The following is a 15,463-nucleotide window of genomic DNA, read 5'->3' as shown; positions in this document are numbered from 1 at the left end:
CAGTGTGGGGGCCACTGTGGAGCAAATTGTACTGTGTGGGGACCACTGTGCAGCAGATTATACTGTGTGGAGGCCACTGTGGAGCAGATTATAAAGTGTGGGGGCCACTGTGGAGCTGATTGCACTTTGAGGAGGCCACTGTGATACAGATTGGACTGTGTGGGGTTCACAGTGGAGCAGAAAGCTCTATAAAGCCCCATTCGTATGACCATATTTTGCAGGTCTGTAATTGTTTGCAGTTGTGGATCCGCACATTATTAAGGTTAAATTGCCATGTTGGCACTTTGTGATAAATTTGTGGGTTTTGGGTTGCAGTTTGGGCACTTGGTCTCTAAAAGGTTCGCCATCACTGGCCTAGGGTATAAATTGGCATTAGCTTGATCTGGGGATTGAATTAGAGGGTCTAGTTTTGGTTTTAGAAGAGCTTCTGGTCTGATCTTGGGTCTGGGTGAATTTAAGAGTCTGATATGAGGTCTTAATGAGTAAGTGGTCTGGAGTTCAATGAGATTAGAGGTCAGGGGTCTAAATGAATAAATCTTGAGGTTCTACGAAGAGGTGCTCAGCACCAACTTTCACCTGGTGGCAGACCCAGTGACCTGGACCTTTACTCAAACTGGTTGAGTAGAACAGAGACAGTCTCCACTAGAGACCCGTGAACCGCTCTTAGTGGGGTATACGGTGATGTTCCCCACTTCAAAAGTGTCCAACCATGGGTTTTCCCTCGGAAAGGTCGCGAAATCCAGCCAATATCATTGAACTGCCCTAGTAAAGTAGACAACAAAGTTATCTCTTGTCTTTGACCCACCTCGAATTTACATTAATTACGGCGAGTAGATTGATTCCACACCCCATTAACTCGCAAACCGTTATGTCATGCTATCGCTGCCTACGCCAAGGACGACTTTATGGCGAGCGCGCCAGAAATAAATAAACCTCATTTAAAGTCTGTGTTCCCTCGAATTAACAACGCGCTTTACTGGATTTATCATATTAGAATTACACATTTAAAGAGCCATTACGGCGTATATACACAGTCATAAAAATCGCCTACACCCTAATGGCTTAAACAGCCGCTTCCACATACGACGTCGGCTCTGCTACATTTCATAAAATTATGGGGCTCGTATCCATTAGATCTCACATCTAAGTACAGGCATAATTGAATGTTTCAGCCTCCACGCTCGTAATGACAGCAGGGTACAGGCAAATAGCTCTCGTTACAAGTGAGGGGGTCTCGGTGGGTGTACCCCGGCCCTCGTTCCTTACTATAGGACATGGTACATTAAATGTCGACATTATAACACGGCATTAAGTCCATAATTAGCGAATATTTCACCATTCTTACTACTGTAGCTTGCCGACGCTTCATATCTAAAATAAAAAGTAGCCGGGTTATCAAAAATACACATAGGAGGTGAATGTTACCCTGGGTGGGGGCAAGTGTGTGATATTTAAAGGGGACGTGGCAAAATTGTTCTCCCCTTTTTACATAAGGTAGTCTAGAATTTAGTTATAGTATTACTGTATTATCCCTGGGGGTCCAGGGTGGTATGGTGGGCAAGACGTAATATTTTTGGCGTCAAGGATGTAGTCCTTAATACCTACAGTAGTTTCTTTGATGATGAAGGTGTTACTATGGTTATCTTTTAGGTATGGTGGTCTAGGATGGTTATGGTATATAATGTAATATCCCAGGTGGTCTAGGGTGGTTTGGTGGGTAATACATAACATCCTCGGAGAGTTAGAGAGACTGTAGTGGTTAATACCTACTGTAGTTTCTTTGGTGGCTTAGAATGGTGGAGGTATTAATATGGCTATCTTTTATCCATGGTGGTATAGGATGGACTAAGCACATGATATAATAACCTTGGTGGTCTAGGGTTGTTTGGGGGGTAATACATGCTATGCTTGGATGTGTAGAGAGGCTGTAGTAGATACAACCTACTGTTTCTTGTCTGGTGGCCTGGAGTGATGAAGGTGATAAGATTTCTCTCTATTATGTTTGGTGGTCTAGGATGGTTATGTCATTATGAAATATCCCAGGTGGTCTAGGACGGCTTGGAGGTCTAAAGAGAGATGTACTGGTTAATAATGTTTCTCTGTTGGCTTAGAGTGATGAAAGTGTTAATACTGATATCTATTATGCATGGTTGGCTAGGATTGTTATGTTATAAGATGTAATATCCTTGGTGGTCTAGGGTGGTTAGGTGGGTAGTACATATTAGGCATGAAGGTGTAGAGAGTCTGTCGTGGTTATAACCTACTGTAGCTTGTCTGGTGACCTACAGTGATCATCTAACATTTATTATGTATGGTGGACTAGGATGGTTATGTTATATGATGTAATATCCTTGGTGGTCTAGGGTGGTTAGGTGGGTAGTACATATTAGGCTTGGAGGTGTAGAGAGTCTGTCGTGGTTATAACCTACTGTAGCTTGTCTGGTGGCCTTCAGCGATCATCTAACACAGTGGTTCCCAAAATGGTCCAGTTGGACCCCCAGGGGTCCACAAGAAACTCGATGGGACCATTGTTAGATCTAATCTTCAAATTTTTTGACGAGTTTTGGGAATATGGTAGAAATGTAGCAGCAGCGGGTCCATCGAAACCAGTAAAATTTTGAAAGCGGTCTACGAGAAAAAAAGGTTTGGGAACCTCTGATGTAACATCTATTATGTATGGTGGTCTAGGATGGTTGTGTCATGATGAAATATCCCTGGGGGTTTAGGATGGTAATGACATATGATGCAATATCCCTGGTGGTCTAGGATGATTATGTCATATGATATAATATTCCAAATGGTCTAGGGCGGTTTGGTGGGTAATACAAAATATCATGGGAGGTCTAGAGAGGCTGTAGTATCTCTGGTGGTCTAGAGTGATGAAGGTGATAACATTTCTATCTACTATGTACGGTAGTCTAGGATGGTTATGTCATGAGGTAATATCCCTGGTGGTCTAGGGTGGTTTGGCGGGTAACTAGGTAATATATAATATTCTTGGAGCTCCAGAGAGTCTGTAGTAGTTGCTGCCTACTGTAGTATCTCTGGTGGTCTAGAGTGATGAAGGTGATAACATTTCTATCTATTATGTATGGTAGTCTAGGATTGTTATGTCATGATGTAATATCCCTGGTGGTCTAGGATGGTTTGGCGATTAACTGAGTAATATATAATATTCTTGGAGCTCCAGTGAGTCTGTAGTGGTTGCTGCCTACTGTAGTATCTCCGGTGGCCTAGAGTGATGAAGGTGATAATATTGTTATCTATTATCCCTGGTGGTCCAGGATGGTTATGGCATGTGATGTAATATCCTGGGTGTCTGCCTGCACCCACCACTAGGGGGAGCTCACCGCACTGAGAGACCCATTGACTTAACATTGCATTTTTATGCAGCAAATGACCCAAATTTTTAATTTTACCCAATTTTTTGCCTTGAACTTCTCAGAGGAGGGTCTTTGGGTGTTAGAACCCTGCACTAATTATGTAATTTGGACACTCTCCCAATTATAACTGCAGAAGAAATATACAGTGGTTGCTCCTAACCTCACCCAAACATGGCGGCCATGTTGGTTGTCACCTAGCAGTCCTTAAAATCGCTTCAAAGACGTTGGCTACAGATTACCAGTGGGTTAAGACGATATCAGGGGGAAATTTAAGACCTTCTACGCCAACATCACAGACAGTATTTAAGACCCCCCTCCCCGCCGCCGCCTCTTAATACCGCAAAGAGAAAAAAAATAAAGAAATCATCAGCAGAATATCAACAGAAGTCAGAGACAGATAAGGAGCGGCTCCTCCGCGCCCGGCTCCGACCCTAATTACCCCCTCACCTCCTTATCCTCATTCATACAGCAGACGCCTCTTTTATAACCAAGACGTCTTCTATTTTATCTTATTTTTTTATTTTTTTAAGATTTGGTTCCACCGCACGTACTAGAAATCGTAACGCGCGGCGACTGTGATCGATCCCCTGGAATGGAGATAGATGAAACAAACGGGAAGCAATCTGTGAGCTTCTGATAATGGGATCAAAATAGACTCAATTTCCGCACCCGGAAACATGCAGACACCAATTTTTACGAAATAGCTGATGCCTGTCGGCTGTTTTCGGTGCGGACTGAACCCTCTGAATAAAATGTGATGTTATTCTAGGTTGGAATGAGATGGGATGCGCTTATTCATACTTTGTATTCAGTTTTCAACCCATTTTCTGTATACCGTTTAGTGTATACAGCTCCAACGTGGAGCTATGTGACGCCTGGTTCCTACGCTCCCTCCAATCCCTGACAACCCACCACCACTACAAGTGACCACCATTGGTGATTTGGATATACGGACGGGTGGACCAAAATTTTGCCCATTTTCAGTAAAGATTGGATGAGATTCGGTTACGTACCGTCAAAATGTCCGGTGAACAGATAGATCCACGTGACCGCCGGAACAAAAAGGAGAGTGAGAGACGCTGCCAGGAATTTCCTTCTCCCCCTGCAGAATCCCAGCATTCTCTCTGAATTGGGCTATCCCAAAGGTCACCGTAGTTCCTACGCCGGGAGCATCGCCACTTGTTCCACCGGCATGATAAAATCCTACAAAGGAAGCAGAGAAGATTCCGACTGAGAAGATTTGGGATTTATGACATCCATACATTACATATAGAATTATATACAGTATATACCCAGGTTATACCAGTCGTACATATGTAATTATATACAGTATATACCCAGGTTATACCGGCTGTATATATATAATTATATACAGGAGATACCCTGGTTATACCGGCTGTACATATATAATTATATACAGTATATACCCAGGTTATACCGGCTATACATATATAATTATATACAGTATATACCCAGGTTATACCGGCTGTACATATATAATTATATACAGTATATACCCAGGTTATACCAGCTGTACATGTATAATTATATACAGGAGATAACCAGGTTATACCGGCTGTACATATATAATTATATACAGGAGATCCCCAGGTTATACCAGCTGTACATATATAATTATATACAGTATATACCCAGGTTATACCAGCTGTACATATATAATTAGATACAGTATATACCCAGGTTATACCAGCTGTACATATATAATTATATACAGTATATACCCAGGTTATACCAGCTGTACATGTATAATTATATACAGGAGATCCCCAGGTTATACCAGCTGTACATATATAATTATATACAGTATATACCCAGGTTATACCGGCTGTACATATATAATTATATACAGTATAATACCCAGGTTATACCGGCTGTACATATATAATTATATACAGTATATACCCAGGTTATACCAGCTGTACATATATAATTATATACAGTATATACCCAGGTTATACCAGCTGTACATATATAATTATATACAGTATATACCCAGGTTATACCAGCATGATTACTATAGACAGGGCCGGCATCAGGCCCACTCCCTTTCTGTATTGAGCACTTCCATTAATACACATGACAGCATTCATTACATTGTTAACAGTATTAGGCCCCGTTCACACAGCAGAATCTGTGGCTGATTTTGCAATGGATTTCACCCCCAAATCAGCAGCAGATTCCGCCGTCATTGTTTTCAACAGGAGGCCGAGATTGGATTAGGACCTACAAAATCCTACGCGGATTCTGCAGCAGATTCGGAGACCGCGGCTTGAGACTCCGCACTGGTTGGACTCTTATTTGGGCCTATGTAGTCCGTATGACTCTCTCGCTCCAGTACGTCTACGGTGTGGGCCCCCGTAAGGATCTGCCCCCCCAAGGGCCCGCACAATCCCAAGGCCAGCCCTGACTATAGACACAGAAGATAGAACTTTGTGTGACTTTGTCTCTCGGCAGACAGGATAACAACCCTCCATCTTGGAGGATAATACGAGATACATTATCACAGATGATGGCTCCCACTTTCAGCGCTTTTTTAGTAACATCCAGACAATGAAGAACCAGCTCCGGCGCTTTCCGCACAAATTAACATTAAGTACCGGCACTCCAAGCCACAAGACTTTCTCAAAAAATAATTTAAGTAGGACGGATAATATATTCCAAGTATAATTGCCTGTATGAAGTAATCTCGCCGCAGCGCACGGGGCATACCGCCGCATTTTGCTCGGGAGTATTGTGCCGGCGCCTGCTGATGGGTGTCTGACTTCCCCTATAGACTTTTAAATAAGTCTCATTCACATCACAACAGGATTTAAGAGTTGGAACTTGTTTTCGGCTTTTTCTTAAAGGGAACACGTCATGAATGACTATCGGGGATGGGGAGGGTCCTATCCTGGTCCTAATGCAAAGTCATGGCCATTGATCCACTTTATGAGGGTCCTATAGGGTCTTTGACCCCCATCAGGGCTATTAATAACCTACGCAGTAGCCCCCTCTTGAGGTGTTTGGGGTTGACTACACGTAGATCTGGGCTACATGTGTCCAAGGCTACCAGGTTGGGCACCATTGGCGGAGCAAGAAGCTCAAGTCAACCCTAAAGGTAATCGCATATAGTATAGTGATAAGTGATCACTGGGGGTCCCAACTTTGGCCCCCAAGAATCACGAGAATGGGAGTTCCCTACGTTGAATGGATTGGTGGTAACACATGTCCACTACTGCTCCATTCAAGTCTATGGAACGAAGTGGCCGAAGAACCGTGTGACCACCGTTTGGTGCACATAAGGATTCATGGGACCCTCATTCGCGTGATCAGTTGGGTCCAAATGGTGGATCAAGACTAACATCACACCCTTGCCATACGGTCTTCTTGGCTTTATGCCACCGTTTCATACTAACCAGCTTCCCCGAAAAATCCTGGAGGCTCCAGAAAAAATAGACCCATGTACCCCACACCCCAACACCCTGCAGCAAAGCATCATGGCCCCAGTTAAAGAGACATGGTACAGCCATGAAAACTAAGTAAATAGCAACACGTCATAACTCATTATATAATATAGTATATACCGGCCATGTCCTGAAAAAGGGGTGTGGCCAAAACACTGCAAAAATGGGGCACAAAAAGGGGACGTCGTGTCACACCCCAACAGGGGCTGAGTCGCAGTATGTACCAAAAGTTTTTATGGCAAGCTTTGCACAACGCTCTCCCATATTACGCTTGTGAAATGTTGGCAAATATGCCCAAGCCCCAAACTCCCGACCCAGCCTGGTTCTGCCCCTATACCGGGATGGGACTACCCAAATTGGGGAGTCACAATTCAGGCCAAACTATATGAATGCAGGACTTATTCATATGGCAAATTGAAGGACACCTTAAGATTAACCCGATGGGCCCCATTATAGTCAGTGAGTTAGATCGGACTCCATATGAGTCTGGCAAGGGCATAAAGAAGCCACGCCCATTTGTAAAACCACGCCTCATTTTGGGGTTACGGTACGCCTATTTGTGTAATGTGGGCATGCCAATCAGCTGACTACACCCCCATACCTCCCAACCGTCCCGATTTCCGCAGGACATTCACGATTCCGGTGACATGTCCCGTGGTCCCGGTTGGAGGGAGGTATGTCCCGATTTCAACTCAGATCTGCGTCCAGAGGATGCAGATCTGAGTTGAACACATACGCGGCTGAAGCAAGGAGCTGACACAGTTCAGCTCCTTGCTTCACCGCTGAACACCGCCTACTGGCTTGTAGACGCGATGTGATGACGTCACATCGCGTCTACAACTGTGCGCCAGTGAGTGAGAGAGGCGCGCAGAGTGCAGCGGAGGAACGAGGAGAAGGTAAGTGTAATGTGGAGGTGGAACGTGAAACTGGGGGCAGATGAAGGAGAGGATGGCATGACACTGGGGGCAGAGATGTGGGGACATGAATCTGGGGGCAGAGATGGAGGGGACATGAATCTGGGGGCAGAGATGTGGGGACATGAATCTGGGGGCAGAGATGGAGGGGACATGAATATGGGGGCAGAGATGGAGGGGACATGAATCTGGGGGCAGAGATGGGGGGACATGAATCTGGGGGCAGAGATGGAGGGGGGACATGAAACTGGGGGCAGAGATGGGGGGACATGAATCTGGGGGCAGAGATGGAGAGGACGGCATGACACTGGGGGCAGAGATGGAGGGACATGAATCTGGGGGCAGAGATAGGGAACATGAATCTGGGGACAGAGATGGAGGGGACATGAAACTGGGGGCAGAGATGGGGAACATGAATCTGGGGACAGAGATGGAGGGGACATGAAACTAGGGGCAGAGATGGAGGGGACATGAAACTGGGGGCAGATGAAGGGTGTATATGAAACTGGGGGAGAGATGGAGGGGGGACATATAATTTACGGGTGACTGTAGGAGGATTATACTGTGTGCGGGCGCATGAAAAATTTATGAGAATGGGGAGTCAACACAAAAGTGGGCGGGGCTAAATTTTGTCCCTCTTTGAGGTTCTTTAAAAGTTGGGAGGTATGCACCCCCTTTTTGTGTTGTGACCAGAACATAACATATGACCATGGCGGATGTGAACGCACGCTACAAGGCCCGGAGGTCACCCCTATTTTCGAGAAACTCCCAGATATCCTAGCACATATGCCGCATCCATTGTTATCGGGATTTCGTTATTCTGTTCCTATCACGTAATAGAAAACGTAATTCCTGAAAGAAACGTAAACAAGGCCTAAGAAATGAATTAGTGGCTAGGGGCAACAAAGATAGGTTTCACTTATACAAACCAATCACAGCGCAGCTTTCATTTTCCAAGCGCAGAATTAGGATTGAAACCTGCACCGTGATTGGTTGTTATGGGGAACAAAGACAGATTTGCCATTAGACAATTTTCTCACATGTTTGTATGTAATATTACGCCCCCTACTGTAAGTTATACTTGGTGACAGTGTGGGGGAAGACGCCGTATCAGTCTGAAGCATGTCTTATTTCGGGTGGGGTTGCCCTTTAAACCTCTGGATGTAGCGCGGGCCTGCCCAGCAGTTATAGGGTTACACTGGAGAGACGCCAGTCCGAGGGGGTCGGTATTCGGCAGCTTTATTGGGCAGATAATTATAGCGCCGAGACGCGGCTCCACGACAAACACTAGAAGCTGTCAAATCCGGCAAAATCATATTTGTCCTGATCACACGTAGCGAAATTCGCCCCAATTTGTCCTGATTTGTGAACGCTTTTAAGCTGCCTGTCACACCTCATCAGTCCGCGCCGCAGATAAGATCCCAATTTGCTCCAGTTTATTAGCATGCCTTGAGAAGAGAGGTCACCCCGATTATTTATGACACCCCCCCCTCTCCAAACACGCGCACAAGTCGCCTGTCAAACCTAATAAAATGGCAGCTTACAAGGCGACGCCGGGCAGGAGATGAAAGCTCAAACAATTTGCCTATTTAGTCCCCGGCCAGCAGCGAGCTGGAAGATAGCAACGACTGAGAAGTGACACTGTCATGTGGTGCGGCCCCCCGGCCCCGGAGGAAGAGGAGGGGAGGGGGCGCCGATGTGCCAACGTGCCAGGGAACAAACACTGGAACAAAACACCATGGTTTCCCTCAGAGAAGAAGTGACGTAGCTGGGGGCGAGGAGCCAGGCATCATGAGGGCGTCTAGATGAATCTTAAGGATCGGATTCAGGGGGATGTGCGGTGTGACGGAATAATCCAGTGCACAAGTACAGGCTGCGCCCCCCTCCCAAATTACAATTAGAGGGCCTTTAGTAGTAGGGGGATTGGAGTGACCCCATAAATAGAGCCAGCAAAGTGTCTCCCCATATATAGTGAACGCAGAGTGCCCCTAGGACAGTACAGTGACCCCATAAATAGTGAATGCAAAGTGCCCAAAGTAAAGCACAGTGACCCCATGAATAGTGTGACCCCATAAATAGTGAACGAAAAGTGCCCCCAGGACAGTGACCCCATAAATAGTGTGACCCCATAAATAGTGTGACCCCATAAATAGTGAACAGAAAGTGCCCCCAGGACAGTACAGTGACCCCATAAATAGTGTGACCCCATAAATAGTGAACGCAAAGTGCCCCCAGGACAATACAGTGACCCCATAAATAGTGTGACCCCCATAAATAGTGAGCGCGAAGTGCCCCTAGGACAGTACAGTGACCCCATAAATAGTGAATGCAAAGTGCCCAAAGTAAAGCACAGTGACCCCATGAATAGTGTGACCCCATAAATAGTGAACGAAAAGTGCCCCCAGGACAGTGACCCCATAAATAGTGTGACCCCATAAATAGTGTGACCCCATAAATAGTGAACAGAAAGTGCCCCCAGGACAGTACAGTGACCCCATAAATAGTGTGACCCCATAAATAGTGAACGCAAAGTGCCCCTAGGACAATACAGTGACCCCATAAATAGTGTGACCCCCATAAATAGTGAGCGCGAAGTGCCCCTAGGACAGTACAGTGACCCCATAAATAGTGTGACCCCATAAATAGTGAACAGAAAGTGTCCCCAGGACAGTACAGTGACCCCATAAATAGTGTGACCCCATAAATAGTGAACGCAAAGTGCCCCTAGGACAATACAGTGACCCCATAAATAGTGTGACCCCCATAAATAGTGAGCGCGAAGTGCCCCTAGGACAGTACAGTGACCCCATAAATAGTGTGACCCCATAAATAGTGAACAGAAAGTGTCCCCAGGACAGTACAGTGACCCCATAAATAGTGTGACCCCATAAATAGTGAAAGTGCCCCTAGGGCAGTACAGTGACCCCATAAATAGTGTGACCCCATAAATAGTGAACGCAAAGTGTCCCCAGGACAGTACAGTGACCCCATAAATAGTGTGACCCCATAAATAGTGAAAGTGCCCCTAGGGCAGTACAGTGACCCCATAAATAGTGTGACCCCATAAATAGTGAACGCAAAGTGCCCCTAGGACAGCACAGTGACCCCATAAATAGTGTGACCCCATAAACAGCGCCAGAAAAGTGTCACCCCATATATAGTGCTGCAGAGTGACCCCATAAACAGTATGACAGTATGTGTACTGTAGGTATGTATACATGTACAGTACTTATATGCTTGGTAAACATGTGCAGTATGTATGTATATCTGCGAGCACGTATATCACGTATGTGTTGTCTATATGCATGTGGAGTATGCATGTCTATAGCATGTTTATATGAGTGTGTATGGTGTTGTATATACATAGATACGAGTGTTGGATGTTTGTACATAAGGTATGTAGTGTATGTGCATCGCCATAAGATGCAAGTAGGGGTATATGTATATGTGTTGCACGTATAAGTAGCACATTTATGTATTGCATGTGTGTGCAGTATGTTGTATTGTTTGTATATCTAGTATATGTGTGTGTGTTGTAAGTATGTATGTAATATGTATGTAGATATATGTGTGTTGTATGTGTGTTGTATGTATTCACATAAGGTGTGTAAAGTATATGTATTTCCTTATGAACCTATATACTGTATCTATGTGTTGTATGTGTGCTGTACTGTACATATATCTAGTATACGTGTCTCTGTCTATGTATATGTGTTGTGACTATGTAGGTGTAGTATATATAGAGATTGCGTCTCTGTATCTGTACGTGGTGTGTATGTGCACTGTATATACAGTCGGTATCTATACACACTCACAGCCCTGTAATGTGCCGTATACCATATTGTTACTGCCCGGCCTCACTCACCTCTACCACAAGTCCTCCTCTATAGAGTTGTAAATCAAATGCCGAAAATAGCCTGCGAGTCCTGCCAAAGATAGCGCGCTATTCTGGGCACACATGGCAGCTCCGATTAGGATTCCCGGCTCCTTTCTGTCCCTTTAAACATGGCCGTATATCTATTAATAGTGGCGGTGGCGGCCGCTGACTGTAATGAGATGGGAATAGTTACTTGCCCGTGACACCTCGCACATTACACTAACTACAGAGGCGTCACCTGACTGGGGACACCAGACGCACCACCGCATGCGAAGGGAGGGCCGCGCCGAGATACCACCGCCAGAAACGGGAATGTGAGGACGACATGGCCACTGATTTATGTATCTGGACTTGTCCATAGGCACGTCACTATACACCTAAATACTGGACTATACAGAAGATGGTACCCGGCCCTTTAAATATCGTACGACTACAACTCCTGATAGACTGACCCAGTAACTGGGACCTGAGACGGAAATTGAAGCTCCTGGGCCCTATTCAAAGATTGTCCCTGGGGCCCACACCTGTTATTTGTGTCTTCTCAGGTGGCGGGGGATCCATAGGGCACCATCAGTCATCAGGGCCCGGCATGAGTGCGCCCACCATAACTAGGACCTCAAGGACCATGTGCTGGGGTAGCCATGTGCCTTCACACTTGGACCCTTTAAGGACACCCATAGTTCTGGCCCCCAACTGGTCACATCAACCCCCTTTTTTTTTTAACATGGCCCCACTTGAGGTGTGATACATCCCCTTTTATTGCATATCACCCTCCTTTTTGTGAGTTGTGCCCCCTTTTTTTTTACATAACTGGTACATAAAGTCCCCACGTCCCATATAATACGACCAGATCCACCATACTGCTGGCCCGTGAGATCTTCGCATTCTTCCAGGACACCGGTTGCTCACACCTTTTTGTAAGAACCTTCTGGACATTTCAAGGAGAGTTGGCCAGTAGCTTTAAGGTCATACTTTTTCTTTTTACTTTTCCGTTCCTGAAAATCTGGAAGACTTCCACAAAATTGGATGACCTTCCAGCGTCCCGGATGAGTGGGTAAATCTCCTAAGCCCCCAGATCCTTGGTTATATAATACGTGACATGGTCAGCATCACAAAAACTGGGCGAGACGTAAACATGTTGTGTCCACGTTCCAAAAAGGTGTGTGGGATGCAACAAAATGGGTAGTGGTCCACCCTCAAATGGGGCAAAGCTTTAACCAATGGGTAGTGGTCCACCCTCAAATGGGGCAATGCTTTAACCAATGGGTAGTGGTCCACCCTCAAATGGGGCAAAGCTTTAACCAATGGGTAATGGTCCACCCTTAAATGGGGCAAAGTTTTAACCAATGGGTAGTGGTCCACCCTCAAATGGGGCAAAGCTTTAACCAATGGGTAGTGGTCCACCCTCAAATGGAGCAAATCTTTAACCAATGGGTAATGGTCCACCCTCAAATGGGGCAAAGCTTTAACCAATGGGTAGTGGTCCACCCTCAAATGGGGCAAAGCTTTAACCAATGGGTAGTGGTCCACCCTCAAATGGGGCAAAGCTTTAACCAATGGGTAGTGGTCCACCCTCAAATGGGGCAAAGCTTTAACCAATGGGTAATGGTCCACCCTTAAATGGGGCAAGCAAAGCTTTAACCAATGGGTAATGGTCCACCCTTAAACGGGGAAAATTTTAACCAATGGGTAGTGGTCCACCCTCAAATGGGGCAAATCTTTAACCAATGGGTAATAGTCCACCCTCAAATGGGGCAAAGCTTTAACCAATTGGTAGTGGTCCACCCTCAAATGGGGCAAAGCTTTAACCAATGAGTAGTGGTCCACCCTCAAATGGGGCAAAGCTTTAACCAATGGGTAGTGGTCCACCCTCAAATGGGGCAAAGCTTTAACCAATGGGTAGTGGTCCACCCTCAAATGGGGCAAAGCTGTAACCAATGGGTAGTGCTCCACCCTCAAATGGGGCAAAGCTTTAACCAATGGGTAGAGGTCCACCCACAAATGGGGCAAAGCTTTAACCAATGGGTAATGGTCCACCCTCAAATGGGGCAAAGCTTTAACCAATGGGTAGTGGTCCACCCTCAAATGGAGCAAATCTTTAACCAATGGGTAATGGTCCACCCTCAAATGGGGCAAAGCTTTAACCAATGGGTAGTGGTCCACCCTCAAATGGGGCAAAGCTTTAACCAATGGGTAGTGGTCCACCCTCAAATGGGGCAAAGCTTTAACCAATGGGTAGTGGTCCACCCTCAAATGGGGCAAAGCTTTAACCAATGGGTAATGGTCCACCCTTAAATGGGGCAAGCAAAGCTTTAACCAATGGGTAATGGTCCACCCTTAAATGGGGAAAGTTTTAACCAATGGGTAGTGGTCCACCCTCAAATGGGGCAAATCTTTAACCAATGGGTAATGGTCCACCCTCAAATGAGGCAAAGCTTTAACCAATGGGTAGTGGTCCACCCTCAAATGGGGCAAAGCTTTAACCAATGAGTAGTGGTCCACCCTCAAATGGGGCAAAGCTTTAACCAATGGGTAGTGGTCCACCCTCAAATGGGGCAAAGCTTTAACCAATGGGTAGTGGTCCACCCTCAAATGGGGCAAAGCTGTAACCAATGGGTAGTGGTCCACCCTCAAATGGGGCAAAGCTTTAACCAATGGGTAGAGGTCCACCCACAAATGGGGCAAAGCTTTAACCAATGGGTAGTGGTCCACGCTCATATGGGGCAAAGCTTTAACCAATGGGTAGTGGTCCACCCTCAAATGGGGCAAAGCTTTAACCAATGGGTAATGGTCCACCCTCAAATGGGGCAAAGCTTTAACCAATGGGTAGTGGTCCACCCTCAAATGGGGCAAAGCTTTAACCAATGGGTAGTGGTCCACCCTCAAATGGGGCAAAGCTTTAATCAATGGGTAGTGGTCCACCCTCAAATGGGGCAAAGCTTTAACCAATGGGTAGTGGTCCACCCTCAAATGGGGCAAAGCTTTAACCAATGGGGGACTGGCAACAGGACTATGCCGGGCCGTCTACGGGACAACTTTTCAACATTTTAGGTACTGTCCCCAGATCATAGAAGTGGAAGTAGGTGAGGTGAGTAACAGGTATACCTCGGACTAAGAGATCAGGAAGTGAAAGGATCCAGGTACTCATAGGACCTTCATCTTCAGCACCATGAGGTCTAGTGGTAGACCTGATCTCCAGCTCCTCAGGGGTATTGACTACTTTCTTCTTCTCTGACAACTTTTGACCAACAGATGAGGTCTTGAGGTCCTCAAACCGAGTGATGTGCTTGGTAACGCCAACGATTCTTCTATGGAGAACCCAACCATCTTGACTGGCTTCATGGCGGTGCATCAGTAAGCGCTCTTCGAACAACAAGGTCTGGAGCACGCGGCCGCACTGGGCACCTTACTCGGTGCATTCTTGCAGCGTTACCATCACAGATGGTAAATGATGCTCCCTCCTCCATTCCCGATCATTACCATCTCCGATGAACGCTGAACACTCTCGGTCCAATCGCATTAGATGTCGGTGAAATAACCTGAATTCCTTTGACATTCTGTCATATCACAATTATTACAGCATCAACCACTTATCTTTCTCTAAAGACGTTCCCTGGGGGCCAATTATCTAGAAACGTGCCCTCTCTCATTCAATTTTCTCATTACACGATCCCTTATAGATGTAGATACTTTTATGCCTTCGTGTAGCACCAGATGGCGAATGCAATGTCAGAAAAAAGGGCCCGGAACGACAAGTGAGCGAGAGAGCCCAGGTTCCTTTGTGAGAATGAATAGCAAATAATTACAGGGCAAATCCAAATTTCC

At 45.9% G+C, this 15,463-nt stretch overlaps 1 protein-coding gene across 3 annotated transcripts in view; it reads right to left on the bottom strand.

Moving 5' to 3' along the window:
• Positions 1-15,463, bottom strand: part of LARGE1 (LARGE xylosyl- and glucuronyltransferase 1) — a 273,247-nt gene that overhangs the window by 191,137 nt on the left and 66,647 nt on the right. For all 3 annotated transcript variants that reach the window (XM_075275348.1, XM_075275349.1, XM_075275350.1), the window contains one exon: positions 4,397-4,586. In XM_075275348.1, the coding sequence (XP_075131449.1) occupies positions 4,397-4,502 (106 nt within the window). In that variant the 5' untranslated portion in view covers positions 4,503-4,586. The remainder of the gene's footprint in view (positions 1-4,396; positions 4,587-15,463) is intronic.

This window comes from Leptodactylus fuscus, chromosome 5 (assembly GCF_031893055.1).
Source record: "Leptodactylus fuscus isolate aLepFus1 chromosome 5, aLepFus1.hap2, whole genome shotgun sequence".
NCBI lineage: Eukaryota > Metazoa > Chordata > Amphibia > Anura > Leptodactylidae > Leptodactylus > Leptodactylus fuscus.
Note: the sequence above shows the minus strand (reverse complement) of the source record. Positions and strands in the feature narration are given on the sequence as shown.